Below are 21,804 nucleotides of genomic sequence, written 5' to 3'. Positions count from 1 at the left end.
TCCTCTTGCCTCACCAGCTTCACCTCACTTTCATGCTGCAGCATGGATGGAGGGCAGTGCCTCCATTCGCATCACTGCTGCCTTGCTCACACCACTGCCTCTCACTGATTTCTGCTCAGCCTCTGCTATGACTGTTTGTGGTGGCTGCCAAATAATCTGGCCTAGCAGAGTTTGGATCCCTAGATCCAATCCAGGGTTCTCTTATGTGATCTGGCATAGCTGGATTATGCCAGATCAGCATAAATCCAGATGTAAGGTTGAATCCCAGATCTCACACCCCTCCTATGTTCACTGTACCTTTTGAAAACTATGAGGAATGGATAATTTAATGTGTGTTTGAAAGAGGACAGCAATTTATTAAGGGTTTTTTTTTTACCAACCAAAGTGTACATGCAAGTTCTTGGGAGATGGTGACCTGTATTGCCCTGAGAAGAGTGTTCCTACCCTGCCTTACTCTGATTCCCCAGATTTCTGATGTATGGTATAATTTTCCTCACTACTTAGCAGGAATACATACACTACACTACACTACACAATCCTGAAAAATAACAGAAGCAAGACATACTAAATTCAAGAGCAGTCAGCTGGTAACCTCACATTTGCTACCTGCCGGCTGCTATCAAGTCCTTTCCAGAGAAATGTAAAAAAAAAAAGGTAAAATATTGATTATGGAAGCCAAATAAATTTCACAAAACAGACACACAGTTGCAGGCTTAGTTTCCAGAATTATGATTGTGGAGTTTGTTGCAGAATATGCTTGTTTTTAGTATGGAGCAAACATTGTTGCATCTACCACTCTGCCGTGCAGTGCACTTGGTGAATTCTCATTCTGCTTCTCGTTGCTGCTTGCTCCTCATATGCGTATATATTGTTTGTAAGTTCCACTGTGACAAGGATGAGTTATGTTTACCTTCATAATAGCCTGCACCTGAATGCTTGTTGTGTTACACCGGGTTCTCTGCTTATGTTTGTGTATTGCTGTAAGATGTCCAGTTTGAGGTATATATGATAGGGTGGGGATGTAAATAGTTCCTTCAATGACTGTTATGTAATTATAGGGGAAAATATTAAAGAGAAACACAACTGGACTTGGCTATGACTTTTTCCCAGTGAGAAGATACTTCATTCTTTTCTTGACTATGTAGTAGCAGTGTGCTTTTGCTGACAGTAAATGTTGTGTTTCAGAACTCGCCTCGAAGAGCTGCGAATGTTCTTGGAGAACGAGACGTGGGAGCTTTGCCCTGTTAAATCAAGCTTCAGCATACTGCAACTTCATGTAAGTGCCAACTGTGTTAAAGTCTGGCATAGGATGAATTTATGGCATGGAAGTGGGGAGGGCTTCCTAACCTTTTCCTATCATTTTCCTGTGGGAAACCTGTTTCCTTTGGTGGCTCTTCCTCTTTAAATCTCAGCTCCAGTGGCTGCATTTATAAAATAAAAAGACTCCCAAAGGAATTGCACAAAAGTGTATTTCTACCCTTGCATTTCAACTGAAGTCCCTTGTGTACAAGCAAAGTTGTCTTGATGACAGTGGCTTGAAAGAAGGCATAAGTATAAAGACACAGAGAATAGCATTGAATTAATATAATTCTCACACTTGACAGCCCAAGTGCAGTTTCTTTGGTTGTATGAAAATTGCAGTGAGAAAGGCAAAGGCATGAAAGACTCTTGCTATTAAATGTGTTTTAGTACAGAGGGGGGTTGGAATGAAGTTTCAACAAGCTCCATAGGAAAACATGTATAATTTTGACATTTTTCTTTCTAGCTCCTCTTTGGGATGCACAGAAGCCTTAAGTCTCTCTCTCTCAACTGACTGAGACATTATTAGACTGATATTTTTATTTTATTTTTATTTATGCTATTTATAGTCCGCCTTTTTCATTGAGACTCAAAGCAGATTATATAGTTTATGTCAATACAATCAATGGCTGGGACATTCAATAAACAATGAATTGCAGAAATTTGAAGACAAGCAAAAATCTGATACAGAGCTGAAGCAAAACATAAGCAATTTGACATGACATATTACATAATGCGTAAACTACCCAGCAGGAGCAGTTACAGCAATAGATCACAGTAGCATAGCCTACAGTCCCTATCCCTTTAAGTATCTTTCTGAACCATTTCCTTACAGCATAGTGCTGTGTAAAAAGCCATCCTGAATAATTCAGTTTTGCAGAGTTTGTAGAAAGTCAGGAGAATGGGAGCTTTTCTGATCTCTTCAGGCAAGCCATTCCATAAGACGGGGGCTATCACAGAGCTACAGATAGACAGGTATGGGCAGCTGTTGATTTTGCTCATTTTACACGGTTGTAGCTGCAAAAGGCCCTGTTCAAATGAGCAAAGCTGCTGTGGCAGAGCCCAGGAAGAGAGGCAGTCCTGTAGATACAAGGGGCCAAGGCCATGAAGGGTGTGATAGAGAATACCTTGAATTGAGACGATTCACTGATGGGTACCCGTCATATTTATAATAGCCATCTATTCTAGATTACTTTGTTCACTTTTGTTGCCAGACAGCAGGGAGCCTGCCGTCTGATTTCTCTTTTAAGATACATACTGCTCTGATAATGTCTTCTGCTTGTACAAGAGCAGCTGTGGAGTCAGTCCTACATTTTTGCAATTGTCATGTGAAATAGCTATGAAATAGCTCAGAATTCACTTTTAAATGGTGGGTCTCCTAATTTATCACATTACTTCACTAACTAACCTAACCTATGCTTCTGAAAGACTGTGACTTCAAAATGCAGGATGCATTTTGTCTGGGGTAACTGGAGTTAATATTACAAGCATCAGATTAACCCTGAAGTCCTAAAAGTTAAAACTTAAGAACAAAAGTCTTGTTAGCTAGAAGGCTAATACAGCATTTGCCCAGAAGCTGCTTTTTCATAACAAACAGTCTTTAAGCACCAAGGTTATATGTTCAGATTGTCTTCTCTTTATGTCAATAGGAATTTAAGTTCATGGCTCAGTCGCGTTCTCCTTCCGTCTCACCAAGCAAGCAGCCTTTGTCAGAAATAGAAAGAACCCTTACCCTTTTTGAGCAGTATTGTAATGGAGGAAACCCATTTGAAATCCAAGCCAACAACAAGGATGATGAGACGGAAGACGTACTGGCTTCGAATGGGGTATGGAAAACACTCTTTGTGGTGTATTTTGGATACCATATTTTAAATATTTTTTACATCAGAATTTTAACCCGTGGCATCTGCTTTACAATTCATGCCATTTCTAAAATCAGTAAACCAAGTTGTGTTTTTATTTAAATCACTAACATCAAGCTTCATGCACAAAACATGCTTCTTGTCAAATGTATCAATAATTTTCACCCAAGCCTGATGTTCCTGAGTTCTTTGTAAACAGTGTTTTACCTTAAGAAAAGAAGTAAGGAAGTACAAACTTATCAGAGGTAATGGAATCTTGGATAATTTCTTTTTACGCAGGAAAAATAGATCTGGTATTAATGCAGTGCATCTAGCTCCCTCTGGCTCATTAGTTAGTGAATTAACATTACAACTTGATAGGTCTACGGCTTTTGCTTATGAACACAGATTACATTTGGGAAGCTACAGTCATAGTTTTTCAAAACATTTTACTGGTAATTTTGGGATGAGAAATGCATTTAAAAGAATAGACTTCAGTCTTAACAAATTTGTTTCTCAGTCCAGTTTGGTTCCTTTGGGAAGAGGAGCATACTAATTCCTTCCCCGTTTAATGACCATTCCTCTAACAGATCTTAGAAATCACTTTAAGAAGAATCTTCCTGGTAATTTCAGAGCATTTGGGAGAATTGACCTTGTTTTTAGAAGATGTATTGCAATCTAATCTTGTACGGCAGTCTATTGGAATCTGGACAAATTGGATAATTCCCACTCAATTCCTTTTCTCTAGGCTGTGTTAGAGAGCACTGTAATTGGATGAGGGGAGATGGTCCTGTTTTAGGTCTCTGGTGGATGAGCTTTTCACAGGCATTACACTTGAGTTCAAGGAGCAGAACCCTCCAGATTGGATTGGACATTAGCTATTTATGTCATTATTTAATAATTTTGTGACCAGAATGGTTTACATTCTCCCTAGTAATCTTGTGTGAGATGGGTTAGACCTGGTCTATGAATATATCTTTAGACCGTGTGTGTGTGCGTGTGTGCGTGTGTGTGTGTTGCAAGTCACCTATGGCAACCGTATGAATGAAAGGCCTCCAAAACATCCTGTCATTAACAGGCTTGCTCAGATCTTGCAAACTGGAGGATGTCACTTCTTTTATTGAATCAAGCCATCTCATTTTAGGTCTTCCTCTTTTCCTACTGCCTTCTACTTTTCCTTACGTTCTTGACTTTTCCAGAGAATCTTGTCTTATAATGTGACCAAAGCACGATAGCCTCAGTTTTGTCATTTTAGCTTCTATGGAGAATTCAGGCTTGATTTGATCTAGTACCCACTTATTTGTCTTTTTGGCCATCCACGGTATCCGCAAAACTCTCCTCCAGCACCACATTTCAAATGAATCAATTTTCTTCCTGTCAGCTTTCTTCACTGTCCAACTTTCACATGTGAAAGTTAGACCTTGGGCTTGTCATTCTTCTCAGCCTAAGGCTGATCGCAACACATTCTCGGCAACTACCCTCTTGTCCTTCTCTTCTAAGACACATTGCATCTTTATCACCTGGACCCATAGGAAGGAGGCTTTTGAGAACATCCCATTAACCTAAGCTTGGAACAGTCCATGCAGCTGATCCACTTTCAGAATACCACAGGACTCTTATGCAGGAGACACCTGAAGACCACCTTATTGTGGAAACCACCTAGGGAATGCTCCAGCAAAATAGTTTCAAGGCTCTCCTCCATATTTTCCTTAAAGAAATAAAGACTCCGTATCCACTGCTCAAGATCATTGCCTCAAAGGAGCTGGAAAGGAAAGGAAAAGTCACATTATGAGAAGACAAGATTCTCTAGAAAAGTCAATAATGCTAGGAAAGGTAGAAGGCAGTAGGAAAAGAGGCAGACTCTTGTGTGAAATTGCCGAATTGTAATTGATTAGCAGTTTGACACAATGGAATTGGCTCCAAGAGGTCCTTGGAATATTTGGTTCACTACAGAGTAATTCGCCTTCATCAGCTGTTTTATTTACGCTATTGGTGCAGCTGTCCCAATCCATCACCACTGGCTGCTAATCCAGAATGGTTCACATTTGCGCTGATTGGAACCTGCGTTAATTTGATTCTGTATTGATTTGTGCTCCGCAGACAACTCCTGTCTCTTGAATTGCTTGGCTTTTTGGACTCACTTTGAAAAATAAAGTAGTTCTTTCTGAGAGTTACGAATCCTCTTCATGAATCTGAAAGAGAGATCACTGGCTCTGTAAGCTTAGACCACAATATATTTGCTAATTTTTAGGATACCTCAGATATTTTCATTGGTTTTGCTCTTTATTTGGGACCTTATATCCTTTTCGTAGTGTATAGAATTCTGGTTCTGTTATATCATTGACAGTTAAAGGTATTGTCATAATTTTACACATGGTATAGATTGAAATGGGTAGCCTTGTTTGTCTGTAGCAGTGGAAAAAATACCAGGTATCTGAAGAAGTGAGCTGTGGCTCACAAAAGCTCATACCCTACCACTAATTTTATTAGTCTTATAGGTGCTACTGGACTTTTGCTCTTTTCCACTGTTGGAAGTATATTCATTGTTATTTGTGGGCTCTAGGTTTATGTGATATGTACACACCTATATTTTGCACTCTTCTGTATCTGATACTTTTTTGTTTGTTTGAATGGTTTCCTTACTTTTGGGAGGTTGTTTTCTATTAAGAAAGCTACTTTGAGATTCTGTATAATATATCTAAAGCTGCTGCTAGCTGGTAGATAACCAAACATGCTATGTAAATGCCTCAAGTGTTTGATTTTGCCTTTACAATTTCTGGTTAGTGTTCAGAATTGCAGTTGATCCCATTATAGCCTTTCCTATGCTAAAATGTGAATACATCATGTCTGCATTTTCAAACACGCCAAAAAATTGTGTCAGTTTTACAATCCTAGCAGGACTGTTACCAGGACTAGCCACTAGAAGGAGTAAAGATCACATCAGCTAGCGATAATAGGCTATGGTTTTTTGAACGTGGTATACTTCTTCTGTAACCTTGTCATGGGTTGTTTGTCTGTGACAGTGCTGAATTGCATTCTCTTTGTTATGAAGACTGACAGATGTGGCCTTGTGCTGCGGTTGCTTCACTTCTTGTTGTTCCTTGCAGGGGTGCATGCTGATCTAGAGCATTTTGCATTAGTTAATCCTCCCTGTGACATGAAAATGAATTTGTGCTGGGTGATTGGCTTCTCTGTAGTACTTGCAATACAGAACATTCTGTGAGGAGGAAATTAGAACGCTGAAAAAAATGAGTTATGTACATGTTTTCCTTAAACTTGATTGAACAAAGTTAGATTTGCAGACATTATAAATGGATTCATTAATCTTGCATGTGGCATTTTACCTTTTTTTTTTTTTTTTGGAGCACTGGGCTAACTTTAAAAAAAATTAAGGTGGTTTGTAATTTATTGCCATTTAACAGCGTCTTATATTTAGAGCAAGGTTTCAATTACAATATTTCTCTTGCTTGCTGAGCGCTGGTGATGGAATGTTTTTAAGAAAGATGTTGATTACAATGTGCCTTGTTTGCATTTCCAGTCTACTTCAGCACACCCTGGCGTCTCAGGTTGGATAGCAGAGGTTTAAAACACATGTCCCCTGTGTCAGCTTGTAGATCAGTGTGTTAGATCCAGGTCAAGGGGGTTTCTGCTTATGGAAGGGTACCTTTGACTCTTACTCAAAATTCCTCTTCCATGACTGGGAAGGCTGTTCTACTCACACAGAGGAGGACATTTCTTTTCTAATTCTCCCTTCTCTCAGCAGACCCCAACATTGCACTGTGCTGTCCCTGAAAGTCCCCAAGCCCCACAAGTTGCTATTTCGGGGAGCAGAGAGGGCTATAGTGGGAAAGACAGATGTTTCACTCTTGGTCCTTTGGGTCCATCCCTGTATCTGTCTAACATATATTTTGCATTATTCATGCAGAAGAGAGATTATTTCTTGCAGTTAAGAAATACTGCAGTTTTGCTTTTTTCTGAAGTTCCTGTCTTGTTATAGTAGATTATCTATCATTCACCAGAACAGCCATGTGAAAAGCATTACCTCACTTGAAGTTGCATTGCTCAGAGCAGAGAATTAAACTTATGGAAGGATCTTGCATGTGCTCCGAGTTACTGTGAAGAAACTGTAAGCTCTTCTGATTTATATCTTGATAGTATGAATCGGACGAGCAAGAGAAGAGTGCCTATCAAGAGTACGATAGCGACAGTGATGTTCCTGAAGAACTGAAAAGAGATTATGTTGATGAACAGACTGGAGATGCCCCTGTGAAAAGGTTATCTTGAATCACATGTTTGGCATTTTGTAGTGATCTATTTTCTTATCATGCTTTGAACTCAATATCTTCTGTCAGCTCAATTGGTATAGTGCTGCTGTTTTCAGACTTTCTCCCTTAAGGGAGCTCATTCCACATCGATGTGTTTGCTGAGAACCACATATGTTCACCTGTCATGGAAGACCTACACATTACAGAGGGATCTATGGCATTCTTGGACTTATGTTTTTCAAAGTAGCTTACAGATCTGTTGGATGTCTGTGATGGCTGGGCAAAGGTCCTGCCCTTTTCTGTCAGTCATGAGTCCTCTTTAATCCTGTTTGGTGAGTGTGCAGAGCAGCCACTCAGGACCCATACAGTGCTGAAGGAGATAGATGAGAGTGGAAGAGAAAAATCTGTTAAATGGTCAGTTTGGTCAGATACAGTTTGTGTCTCCAGAGGTTTAGATTGGAAAGATCCTGTCTCAGGAGACTTTATAGGTCTCAGAGCCTGGCTTTTGAGAAAAAGCAGGCTAATTTCAGTGAGTACTTTAAAGAGGAGACTGTCTCAGAGCCTGATTTTCAAGGAAAGCAGGCTCATTTTGGTTAGGGTTAGAGGGTTAGCTTTCTGTGGTGATGGCTACCATGGATATCTCTGTATGGATTTGTGAGAGCAATAATTGGAAAAATATAATAATTAAACTATAGACCCCTAAAGGTGGAAAAATAAGTCTGGCTTCTAAATTTTTGGGAAAGCCCCCAAAAATGTATCAAGGCCTGTCCTAGCACCAGTAGAACATACTGTACAATGGGGGACCACCCCCATAATGGGGAAATGGTGCTGCATAAGTGGAAGCAAGGCTTAGGATACGAGTTAGTGTTCCTATGGAGCAAAGGCTTACTTCTGGTTTGAGACAACTGCTGTCAAGCAAACCATTAATCCCAGTTTGTAGCACGCTTATCTAACAAACCAGGATTAATGGCGTACACTATTATGTGATGAGGCTTTAAGATGTTTGCTACTTCCTTGAAGGTGAGATTCGGATGCATGAATGTAGTTGTGAATATCTGTCTTGTTTTGCAGATTTTGGACCACCACAGACAGAAAACCTTCATATTAATTTAGTTCATACAAATGTATATTTGTTTTGTATCACATGATAACTCTTACGAGGTTTTAGTATCATCTTCCTCAGTTTTTACAAGGTTGAGAGGCTAGTGCAGAGCTAGGAACAACTCCCCCCTCCCCAAGGCTATAGTGGCACCCCAGACCATTTTGCTTGGCATCCAGGGCCATATCTCCACCCAGCTTACTGAGGCATGGGCAGTACAGCTGGGGCCAGCGGTGTGGTTGAAGGCAACTGGCACAGTTTATGCCTGTCATTACTTCCCAGATCACACAGCCACCAGCTGAGTCCATAATGAATCCTTGTGATGCTGGCAGTTGTCATTGGGACTTGGCTTGCTCTGAGCAGGTCTGGCCAAGTACAACCTCCATCTTCCCCCCACCCAGTTTTGTTTGCTGCACACCATCACCTTCACAGGTGCTTGAGTAATATACACTTAAGGATTCAGTAGTTCTTTCCTGCCGTCTTGTGACCCAGAAATGGGACTAGGTATGTTACTTTTAAAAAAAATGAATTAAGTTGATTTATTTGTATACTTTCATGAACAAAACATGTTGATTTATTTGTATATTGTCCTAAACAAAATATGAGTCATGTGTGTTTAAGCATTTATAGTTACACTTATTTTCTTCCTAGTGTTTCTCGAGAAACCTTGAGGAGCAGGAAGCGATCAGATTATTGCCTCAGCAAGGTGAATGCACCCATTTTAACCAACACTACACTTAATGTGATAAGACTTGTTGGTAAGTGAATTTGTTTCTTGGTTTAATTTTTGTTGCTGCACACTCCATATCATATCTTTATGTGAGTTTTAAAGGTTCTAAAGATGCTTAAAGTAAGAAATTCATATTCTAAATGAAGTAAATAAAATACATGTAGGAAAATAATTAAATACATGTATAAAAGTAATATTGCATTTGTTTTCATGGATTGTTACATCAAAGGAAATGAGCTGGGAGAGAACAGGAGAGAAAAAAGCATTCTATATCCAAAAAAGAAATTTTTGAAAATCAGTTTGCAGCATTCCTTTGTAACTCTGTAATCTTTAAAAAGAAATTATGGTAAAATTGTTATGTTGAATTTGGACTAAATTCACCAATGAACTTGGGTGTATCTTTCTGTTAGTTTCAGTTCCACATATAAATTTAGAAGTCTTGCAAAATTGGACAGGGTAAAAATTATAAAAATTAAGTTGCACAAATACAAAAAATTATTCAATTTAACACAGGGATTCTTTAGGAATGAATGAATAAGTAAGTATACAAGTACACGGCTATGAGACCCACCTATTTCATTTCTGTGGGTCTCATCCTGACAGCTTTTCCATTCTATCTCACCCAATTCCTCTTCTTACTACAGTCTTCATCCCATCTGGCTTTTGGCCAGGCCAATTCCATGATCCCCAGTATAACTTTTTGTGGTGGTCAAAGGAGACCCCTCCTTTTTCACCAGCAGACAAGCTGGTTGGAGCCAACCCTGTGTGTCAAATGTATATACTTAACTTAAGCTGGACTAGCCACTGGAAATGTAAAAATGAAAGGGAAAGCACGTGCATTTCCTGCGCGCCTTGTTCATATCACTGCTCTCATAATCACTCTGTGGCCTCCTTTCAATTCTGTAGTGGCAGCATTGCCTTGATTTCAGCCATTTAATTGTACGCAGGCTGTGATGTAAAGAAAGGTCTGGATCAGGGCAGTTAACCCTTCTCCTTAGGCCTCCCAGACCTTGGGCAACATTACAAGTTGTCAAGATGGAAAAAGGGAAAAACCCCAAGGAAAATCTGTTGCCTACATACAAACTGTTGTGGGCGCCTCTGAAACGGCAGGTTTAACATTTTAATGGAAGCAAGTGTTATTGTCTTGTTACTGGGTTATAATACCTGCTACTTGGCTAAGAGATTAGAAGCAAATTTCGGGAGTTTACATAAACAAATGTATGTTTATGGCTGTGGATGTAGCTGAGCATCCTTCAGTATTTGGGGGCTTTTGGTTACTTTTTTATCATGCTTTATTTTTTTATTTTAAAAGTTACCACCACTTGAAGACTTTAGTTTAATCTATAATGTGAGCAAATTGATTTTCATCTCATAGATAGAGGGAACGTAATTCAATTGTATTGGGTGGATGTTCATTTTCATGCCTGTTTGGCTGCCTTGTTCTCCCCAAGCTCTTACTGAAACTTCATTACACTTGGAAAAAAATTGTGCATGTTTGCTTGACCGAATGGGCAGATCTGCTGTGCTTTGATTCTTCTGGGACACTGCTATAGTAAGTTAATAAATATCACACAATAGTTGTTGGCCCTCGCATGCTAACTTTTGCTGAACTAATAGCGTGGTGACGCATCTGTTTGCTTGAATATTCAGAATTACCTTCCACAAATCTGAACAGGCTCTTTGATTTTTATTGTACTTCACAATTTTTAGATGAATTTGGCTGAAATTATGTTGTTCAGCAGTTACAAGCCAAAAAATCTAAAGAAAGTCCTGGGTGCCGAAAGCTCCATTTTTAAAAAGATATCACTAGATTGGCTGGAGTTACATGCAGAGCATTGTTCCAAAGATTCTGTACGTGCTGGTTTGTTTTTATGACATCTGAAAGGAATACAGAGTCTTAGTCAGAGATGACTGACTTCTGGCCCTCAGATTGGATTCATTCCCTGGTGGCTCTTACTAAATTTTAATCAAGTGTGGTACAATTGTTTGCCTATAGTTCAGCTCTTCAGGAAGTGGGGGGAAATCAAGTTGTAAGAAATAGAAATATTCAACATTTTAATGTTGTCTCTCTTTTAGATTTAGTATATAATATCACCAGGGCTTTTTTTCTGGGAAAAGAGGTGGTGGAACTCAGTGGGTTGCCCTCGGAGAAAATGGTCACATGGCTGGTGGCCCCGCCCCCTGATCTCCAGACAGAGGGCAGTTTAGATTGCCCTCCGTGCCGCTGAGCGGCGCGGAGGGCCATCTAAACTCCCCTCTGTCTGGAGATCAGGGGGTGGGGCCACCAGCCACGTGACCATTTTCCAGAGGTTCCAGAACTCCATTCCACTGCATTCCAGCTGGAAAAAAGCCCTGAATATCACACCTTCTAGTAGAAAAACCTCTGTTATAATAGTTTAAGCAGCAAAATTAGGCAACCCAACAGTCCAAGGTAGGGAATTCTGCATTCTTTGGACATCCTCGGGAATGCAGAAAAATATGCCTTTGTAAATTGACCAAAAGGGGGAAATAGCCCACTGAAGAATGACTATGCTTCTAAAGTCATGGAATACTGAGATCCATGGAGAGTCATTTGCGCGGGGGACGTGACAGTTTTACTATCCTGGCAGGGGAGATTACAAGGACGCGAGGATTTCCAAACTGTTTTCTCCTCTTGCTATTCTTTGTGGGCTTCAATTTGTGTATATAAATCTATAAACTTTGTTACCTGGCACTTTAATATCTAGAATGGCTATTTATTTATTTATTTTATTTATTAATTGTATTTCTATACCACCCTCCTTGCAAGCTGGCTCAGGGCAGGTTACAACAATAAAACATAATCTACATTTTAAAACATCAATAAAACAGCGGGATTCCCATTGTCACCACCCCCAGACAGCGGTCTTGCAACCACCCCCTGCCAATAAAACATGAAGGTTTGGCCTTGAGTGGGGATTTAAACCTAGGTCCCCCATATCCCTGTTTTTTAACCAGCATCAGTCAGATGGCAAGCTCCATCTTCCTATGTTTGGGTGCACGCACGGCCCATTCCTACATTGCCAGCTAGCATGATGCTTCCATTCATTGCTGGCAATTGACATCAGCCTTGGGTGTCTCCTTTCCTCTCAGCCTGCCTTATTGGGAACCAGCTGTGCTGGAGGGCTCCCAGGCAGCTGACCCATGCGTCTGTCTGCTGCACAGGACTGCTTTGTGGCTCAGGGGGAAGAGGAAGGGTCCCGCCTGGCTTTGGAGCTGTCACTGGGGCATTCCGAACAGGGTGGGGTGGGATTACTGCAAATTCCTCTAGGTATGGGCAGGACAGTGCAATAAGCTTGAGTATTTGGCACATTTGAATAACCAGCTACCCCTGTTCCCTATGAATGTTGAATAACATTGTATGTCTGTATAGTTCTTTGCCTGAATCCTTGTGCTCTGTAGCAGGGAAGCCCGTATTTGCTGGATCATGCTTACATATATTACAGAATCTGACCTGTTACGAGTGGGTCTGATTGTACAGCAACCAGACTTCTGTCGATTAGTAGACTTGGCCCCTGAGCATGCGTAAGTTGACCATTCCTGACCTAAGATCAAGGCAAGTTAATTGGCCAATCTTTGACTTCTAGAGCAGTTCCTGATGAACGTTCTGTAGAAGAATAGCAGAAAGCAATGGAAACGTTTAATGGTTATTATGAGCAAATGTGCTGCAGAACTCTGTTGTGCAGAATTAAGTGGGACATTTAAAAAAGAGATTGTGAAAGTTATATATTGCTGATAGAAGATGTTACCTAATCGCCCCTGTGAGAGATCTGTTTATACAGACACTGATCGCTTTCAAGAATACCCTTGTTAGGTCTTCCCTGCTAGCTGATCCTGATCCTGATATTACTTTAGCTGTGGCTGAATTTCTCACAGCAGTAGCTTCTGTGCAAGAATGGTAATAGAAGATGATCTTTGTAAGATTGGTTCTGTCCAAGAGTGCTGGGTTATCAAACTGTTAAGAAATAAACAAACATGAAATGCCAGCTAAATGGCCACTGTTGTGGCTTCAGGGTCATTTTCTTTCAACGGCAACTCCTTCATTGCCTGAAACAAGCGCACACCAGACATTTTTCCAACACAGTATGAGGAGTTGCTGTTAGGGGAACGATGAAAATGCAGACATCCTTGTGCAAGTACACAAAGCCATTTATGTGCCTAAAGAGTCTCTTTGGATTGCAACTATTTTTAATTATAATTTTATAATTATAAATTTAATTATAAATTTAATGAGTGACTTTAAAATCAAGTACCCAAGTGAATTTATGCAGAATAAATTGTGGCATCAAAAGCAACAAAGGGACTCATGCTCCTTCAAAAAGCATGAATCTTCCTGAGCCTCAATTCACATGCATTGTCCAAGTGTGCGCTGATTCACAAAATATTATATTATAATGCCCTTGTTAGTCTGTGCAGTGCTGGTGGACTTCAGATGTTTCTAACTGCAATTAACTATGCTATGAAGTATTTTGCTATTTCAGCTTTCTAAAACAAAGGCCTTTGGCAGAGTATTTGCCACATGACACTCAATCATTGTGAATTGTTTTTCAATAGCTTTCCTCCCCCCGTATAGAATGCTTGATAGTTCTTGTATGTTTAGCCTCGTAATAACCCTGTGAAGATCATTAGATTGAGATTACAAAACTTGGCTTTCCTGAGTGAACCAGTTCTTTACATGAGCATTACAGGGCATTTACTGTAGAAAGAATGTGAAGCATGCATAGCATGGATACCTCAAAGAAACATTTTAAAAGACAGTGGTCGTTGTCATAATTTTGGAATGCCACGGGAAGATTGAAAACATATTTAGAAAAGAAGTGGGACGTAAAGGGGGAATTATGGCAATTTGAAAATTATTAGAATGGATTTGTTATTAGAAGAGATAGAGTCTTTACCATATGAAGTGAAGTATTAGCTAATTGTTAGCCCAAATGTAAGTGGACTTAGAGTTAATAGATATTGTTAGAATTACTAAAGTAGATATTTTATCCGACTGTTAGTTAGTTTAAATTTAAATATATGTGGAGCTAATATAAAGTAATAGATTTTAAGTTTATAAGTTTATAATAGATTTTAAGTTTATAACAATATTTTTGAAGTTAATAGATAGGGCTTAGTTGAATAAAAGAGTAAGTAAACATGAGATAAGGAGTTACAGAAAAAGGGGACAGATTGGGAATAGATTAGGCTATAGGGTTGGAAAGCTGTTGGAAGTCTTGGAAAAGGAGGGGAGGGAAAGGGTGGGGGAAAGGATAATGAGATGCTATTTGAAAGTTGTATATTAATATTCTCACCTAATAAAAATTTTCTAAAAAAAATAATAATTTTGGAATGCCATGTAGTCTTCTGCCATTGCACGTAGGCTTACGTAATCTTTTCTGCAGATACACTGTAAAGCTGTACATCTCTAAAACAACACTTGTATAAGGTACTATATGGTTTGTTATGCAAATAGTGTATTGCTGTTTAATTTCTTTCAAACTTATAGAAAAAAACTCATTTCTTTCTGTTGTCACCTTTTCACATATAAGAGAAGATTCAAATGACTCTTTTGTGATAAACTCATCATGATTGTTATTTTCACTTCTGATTATAACCACTGCAATGAAAAATTTCAACTGTTACATGTAATCATTACCAGTGAGTAGGGCTGTGCTGTTCGGGTTTCTCTTCGGGTAAAGATACCTGAAGCAGACCCGATTCGGCAAGCTTCAGAAATACTTTGGAAAGCTTCTGGGGCCCTTTAAACATCAACCCCCGCACCTCCCCCCCCACCTACCGTGCGGTGGCTCCGGGCTGGCTCCTCTGCCACCGCCGCCCAAGCGCGGCGGCCATTTGAGGGGCAGGAAGGGCCGGAGGAGGCGGAGAAAGCTGCGGCCATTTGAGGGGCAGGAAGAGCCAGAGGAGGTGGCTCCAGCCTTCCCCACCACCCTGCAGGCTTGGGCGGCGGTGCAGTGGTGGCCGAGGAGCCAGCTGGCTCCAGGCCGCGCTGCCTTGTGCTGCCGCCGCCAAGCTGATGACCCTCCTGCCACCAGGTAAGTGGGTGGGGGTTGGAGGGGTCTCCCCAGGGTTGGGTGGGGGGTAGAGGGGTTGCCCCAGGGAGGGTGGTGGGTGGTGGTGTGGAGTTTCCCCACCTCGCTTCAGTATGCTCCGAATCTTCATGGAACATACTGAAGCGATTCCCGAACCCCGAATTAGAAGCGGCTGGCCACTTCGGATTGGGGGGGTATTCCAAATCAGTTTCCCGCTTCAAGTAAACCTGAAGTGGGAATACCAAATCTCCCCACCTGTGCACAGCCCTACCCGTGAGCATATGAAAACACTAATAAATGCTTGCATTTTATTTTTTGGGTAGTTGTAAATCCATCCCTAACCATTTGGCAAAATATACAATATAACAAAGATAAAATTTCTTTAAATTGCTGGATTTAACTGTACATAGCTAGTTACAGTGTGCCTTAGCTTTACCAGTTAAGATGATAAAAATATTTCTAAGAATGCTGTACCAGTAGCTTACTTGAAAGTTAGCATCATTGACCTCAGTGCTGCTTACTCCCAAGTAATTATACATAGGATTGCAGCCTTGAAAAGTGCATGGTTCAAAAGTGGTCTTGCTACAAGATAAATGTAGAGTGCTGCATGAGAAGGTAGTTTCTCAGGTGCTTAACTGCTGCCCCCAGTTCTGGGTATGTCCGTAAAACAGAAATGAATGGGAAAGGCACCTGTGCTTGAATGGAGCACTGGGTTGCAGAATATGGTGGTTCTCTGGCTGGACAGGCATGAAGAGAAATGAAATGGGAGCTTTATTAAGGGCCTAGGGTGATGGGAACTCTTCTGATGACATGCCGCTAGAGAAGATGTGCATTACAAATGTATTGGCAGAGTGGGGTGGGGTGGGGTGTGGGAAGAAATGTTTTCTAATGGATGAATGAGGAATCTTTGGTTACAAAAGAATGGCATGCTGGCCTCAAGACTTCTTCACTGAATATTCCATTTTTGCCATCTTTTGCTATAGAGCACAATTTTGTTTTCAATGGCTTGTTCAATTGTATGACTAATAATAAGCTGCCAAGAAGGCAGATTAATAAGGTAGATCATTTTGCAACTATGCTAAGGTAGCTGAAAACAAGTTTCATTCTTCAGGCAGCCAACATATAATGGAATCTCATGAAAACCCCTGTTGCATGTTGGAAGCATTGAGAAATGGTGTGATTGATTTACTATCTTTTTATGTGTCTTCTTTTTCTGAAAACATTGTTCTCTACTTCACTTTGGAGTTTTGTCTTTTTTTTAAAAAAACCCAACACCACTTATGTTGTCGGTGAACTGTCTGTCCGATACCTTTTTAGATACCTGTTCGCTGCAAACAAGTTGCTTAATAGTTTTAGAGAGGACAGTTGAAAAAAAAACTGGCATTATTTATGGAAGGAATGAAGAAGAAATGTTCTTGGAACGTGAATGGTGTCAAGATGCAGAATGATGCAGTGATAAAGAAATGTTCTTGGCATCTACAGAGAGAAGATTTTACAGGGACAAGATTTAAGGGGAAGAGTGCCTTCTATTGCCCATAGTCTCAAGTGCTGTCTTCTACCCCTTCTTTTCCATAAATGTACCAGCTGAAGAGACACCTCAAAAATCCATCCTTTCTAGACTATAATACATGAATTCTATATCCCATGTAAATAAAGGATTTGTTTTGTTGCAGAGGAAGAATGCAGACCATTTAGCAGTACAGGGTGCGTTAATAAAAAAACCTAATTTCAGAGAATACACATGAGAATCTTCAGTTTCTTTAATGCTTTTCATAAGACTTTCAGTCCCCCTTAATGTGAGTACATGTTCTGTAGAAGAAAATGAAAGCATCTTTTCATGTCTTTTGTTTAACTGCATCACATGTCCCAGAGTACATGTTTATCAATCTAGGAAAAAGAAAATAAATTTGTTTTTTAATAGGGTGTGGTGGCCAAAGTCTGTACAATGCTGCAGTGATGGTAAATAAAATAACTTAGGATAACTTCTTGTGTTATGTGGAAGTGTGAGTGAGTTGTGCCTCTTTTTTCCACTATTCAGTAAAGTATATTGGGGAAATCTAACCTTCTTTTACGAGTGAAGGCGTCTGCTTATTTCTCACTGAAAGTGCTGCGTTCTGCTGTAGCTGTTACATTACTGCTCGGGCAACTGGCAACCCTAATGGGAATGTGGAGGGCCATTATTAGATAGGGGATGAGTTATATATATGGCTGTGTTTTTGTTCCATGCCTACAGCACACTCTGTCAGAGTGGCAAGAAGATGTACGATAATGTTTCCTTTTTTTTAAATGGAAAGCCAATTGAGGAACTCTAATTTTCCACATACATTATTATCAAAGCTTTCCTCTCCAAATAGAAAGAAGTATTTGAAGGATGTCCTTCATTTCCATGTGAATGAAAAATAAACATACCTGAAAATCCTCATTAATTTCAATGTTGAAAAAGTCTAATGCCATCCTTTAATTTATTCCCTGGAAATTTCCCTGGAGCCTAATGAGAAGTTCAAGAAGATCAAAGGGAAGAGATGAGAATCCCTCACTTTTCTTCCTCTCTTCATTCTTCCCCTCACTTAATGAACTTGTAGTAGCTGGCCAGGCATGTAGCCTGTTAAATCAGTTTTTTTCCTCCCTCTGCTTCCCCATGTTCCTTGGTGCATCTTGGGACATGTAGTCTCTAAGATGCCTGATGTTAGAGTGTCTGTCACTCTGAGAGCTACTTTTCCCAGGATCTCTGGAACAGCATATGTGGCACCAGAGGGGTAGGAGAAAGATTCTTTACACATGCACCCATTGGGAAAATCTGGCTGTGTAGCAGCACTGGCAGTAGCTGTGCCACCTCCAACACAGTTCATGTGGTGGAAAATGGATAGATGTAGGAGGGCTTTTCCACTGAAACAAGTGGGACTAAAACAAATACAATAATGAAAATGAATGCATTTGTAACAAATACAACAGAAACAAATAATTTTTAAATAAAACATTTCAACAATTGTACATGCTTACTTTAAAGTGGATTTAATATGGAAAGTTTTTTCCTACATGGTTTGCTATTTTTTAAAAAAAAAAACCACAAGTACTTTGTTGTTTACTGTAAGCTCTTTTCTGGGCTTTTTGCACTGTGACACAATTAATTTAGATAGCTCTTTTGACTGTATGTTCTGTGTATTTTCTCTTGCTGAGTATTCTGCTGAGGGCACTGAAGTTTGCCACTTTCACACAAGCCTTATTCAGAGTTTGCTCAGAAACAAAACAATATATTTCATCAGGATGTGGAAAGAGTTTAACTCAGAGCACAAACATTAGTTGACATTAAGGAATCCCATGAGGTAGGGGAGCTGTATTTGGTAAGCAGGAATTTGATGGGCAGGAATCTGGAATTGACCCCATCTTGGGACAGTTATTGTCTGTTTGTTGATTTTATGATGAACTGTTGTTTTATGAATTGTTTTAATATTTGTATTATATTTTTATAACTGCTGTACCTCGCTCTGAACCTGCTTGCGGGAAGGGTGGGCTAGAAATATAACAATAACAATAATAATAAGCCATTTTTCAGGAGGGGCCATGACTCAGTGGTAGAATATCTGCTGGGTATGCAGATGTCTCAGGTTCAGTCCCCTGCATCTTCAGTTAAAAGGTTTGGGTAGTTGGTGATATAAAAGAGGAGGAGCTGCTGTACTGACCTTGATGGACCAATTGTTTGATTCAGGATAAGACGCTGTGGGAGCAAAGCAGGGTAAAATAGTTAAATAAAATGCTTCCTGGTATTCTGAAGAGGTCCTGGCCATGCATAGGCTTCTACTCCTACTTACATGATTACAGTAGCAATCCATAGTAATTTTTTTTGCTTGTATATATGTCCATGATCACTTAGTTTGTATGGTGTATTTGTTCACATGGGTGTGTTCCCAGGGATTGCTGGGACTACTCAGATGTTCAAAAATGTATTCTGTAAGCTAACCCAGAGAAAACAGAAAAGAAGGAATTCCTTAGACATGCACCAAAAGAGACTTTGCATTGTGATGAACTTGGTAATATTAGTAGAGCTAGTAAGGGTATTTTATTGCCCTTCTCTTGCCCTGAAGATTGTTCTGTGTCTTTCTTACTTGCCCATGTATCAGTGACTCAGAGCCATGAAAACAATTATTTTACAAATTGGTCCTAGTGTGGGGTTATTTTGTGCAGGTGTGTACAGTATAGTACAGTGACTATAGATGCAGCTAAACCTCTCCATTGTTGAGCTTGGAGAAGAGCTTTTATCACTTCATTATTCTCTGATGTATTACAACAAGGTCCACTTGACCCAAAATCTCTTTTGCTCAGCTTCTGCGGTTGGACTGGAGATCACTTCCTCCTCCCACCTCTTCCTCCTCCTCCTGTTGTAGATTCAGGAAGTAATGGTAGATGAGCTAGCCAGCCTGGAGGTGGAAGTGGTGGATGAACCAGCCAGCAAGGAGGAGTGAAGAGTCTCCCTGCTCACCTCTGCCCTGGCGCTCCCTGAAAATACAGCTCCCGCATGAATATCCTTAATGTCAAGACTCGTGGGAACTATCAATGCTGTTGTAAGCAGAGCTATAGCCTTCTCAAGTCCATTGGTCAGTAGACATAGTGGAGTGTAACTCTGCTTAGGATAGCATTGTATGTTCACTAGAATGTACTGAGGGGGAGGAAGGCAGGGATAGAAGGAGAAGGATACTTATAAGAGTTATGAGCAAAAGGAATAGAGCACAATTTCAGAGCACAATTCAGAGAGGAACTGGGAGAGGAGATTGTCCATCTTTAATGGAAACTAAGATACTGCATCAAATTGGGCAGTGTGGTGTAGTGGTTAAGTGTTGGGACTAGGCTCTGGGAGACCTAGGTTTGAATCACCATTCTAGTTTGGAAGCTCACTGGATGACCTAGGGGAGTTACACTCTCTCAGCCTACCTACCTCATAAGGTTGTTGTGGAGGAGAGGAGAATGTAAGCCACTTTGATCCCCCATTGGGGAGAAAGTCAGGGTACAAATGAAGTAAATAAAGAAATTAGTATGATATTCTCGGCAAATTTGCTGTGTGTTCAGTATGCATAAGCCAGAATGTTCAAGCTCTAAATTCCACAAAGTTTATACGTCGATCTACCCCATAGTGTGACAAAGAGACAGAATCCAGAATGGAGCTATGCAGTTAGGAACAGGCTTGTCTTAATTGCTGTGGTCATCAGAGCAAGTCCTTGACTGTACCTCTTTGCTCCTATGACTGCCATTCATTCCTATAGAGAAAAATGTTTTTCAAGACAATGTTGCAGTGAGGTGGAAACCTGCCTTTTACCCCAAGAATGAGTGGCTCAGTCACATTGACAAGGATGATTTTTGTGTAACACACACACACACACACATAGACGATCACCCCAGTGCTGGTATCTTTTCAGTGTATACTTGCTCATCATTCCTATAGTTGTTGTAATCTTCAAGAGTAAAACAATGAGTAGCCACGGAAGTTAGTATTTAAACTTAACAACCACATTAATATTTATTATGGGGAAATTTGTCTTGGGAATCTTAACTTTTGTGGCTTGTCTTTTGTTTTCAAGGCAAATACATGCAGATGATGAACATCTTAAAACCAATTGCCTTTGATGTGATCCACTTCATGTCCCAGCTTTTTGACTACTACTTGTATGCAATATATACATTTTTTGGCCGAAATGACACAGTAAGTAAATATATTGCCATTTAATTAGTTTGTGGGGTGCATGGGTGTAGGCAAGCCATGACTATTATTTTTCTTGAAAGGCCAACATAATGCTTGATGAAGGGTGAAGGGAAGATGATAGGAAAGCAGGAATAGTAAATTACTATTGAGGTCCAGTGATTATGAGGTCAACAGATTTTTGAGGTGGGATACAAATTGAAGAGTTGGGAAGCGAATCTGAAGACTGAGGAATAACAAGCACCTGGCTGATGATATATAGGCACAGGAAAAGGGTGAAACCATGCTAGAAGAATTAATTGTATTTCATTGAGTTTTTCAAACATGATATTACTTTAACTCAGGACGGAGTTCTCACAGTGTGTCATAGTGAGACTTAATAGACTAGGAGAACTACTTTTCCTAGGTCAGCTGTGCTCAAGAACAGACAAAAGAACTATTTGGATCATGGAGGCTTGTTGGGTATGCTTTATAGTCTGATAAAATTCCCATTGCATTGTTTCAGTAATTTAAAAATAAGCCTGTTTTGACATTGGCTCTAGAGTCGTGGCATAAGTTGCAGAGGGAACAGCACTGTTTTTGTTATCCTAGTTTTAATAGGGTATATGTGATGGATTGTCAGCAGGTCTCTTGGCTATTTTAAGATACAAACGCAGAGGAGTATAGAAAGCACTTGTGTGGTTCTTAGCATCTCTCAGTGAACCTTCCGCAGACCAAGTAGTATGACTTCAGCTGGCTTTCATCTGCACCATGCTCAGCATAAATAATTTAAGACTTCTAAATCTTCTAAGGATGTCTTGAGGACATCAATATAAACAAATGAAGGATATT

At 40.0% G+C, this 21,804-nt stretch overlaps 1 protein-coding gene across 2 annotated transcripts in view; it reads left to right on the top strand.

Annotated features, from left to right (window-relative positions):
* Window positions 1-21,804, top strand: part of VPS50 (VPS50 subunit of EARP/GARPII complex) — a 125,422-nt gene that overhangs the window by 68,877 nt on the left and 34,741 nt on the right. For both annotated transcript variants that reach the window (XM_054991497.1, XM_054991496.1), the window contains exons 17-21: window positions 1,186-1,276; window positions 2,949-3,125; window positions 7,296-7,414; window positions 9,156-9,262; window positions 20,855-20,976. In XM_054991497.1, coding sequence (XP_054847472.1) covers window positions 1,186-1,276; window positions 2,949-3,125; window positions 7,296-7,414; window positions 9,156-9,262; window positions 20,855-20,976 — 616 coding nt within the window. The remainder of the gene's footprint in view (window positions 1-1,185; window positions 1,277-2,948; window positions 3,126-7,295; window positions 7,415-9,155; window positions 9,263-20,854; window positions 20,977-21,804) is intronic.

This window comes from Eublepharis macularius, chromosome 11 (assembly GCF_028583425.1).
Source record: "Eublepharis macularius isolate TG4126 chromosome 11, MPM_Emac_v1.0, whole genome shotgun sequence".
NCBI lineage: Eukaryota > Metazoa > Chordata > Lepidosauria > Squamata > Eublepharidae > Eublepharis > Eublepharis macularius.
Note: the sequence above shows the minus strand (reverse complement) of the source record. Positions and strands in the feature narration are given on the sequence as shown.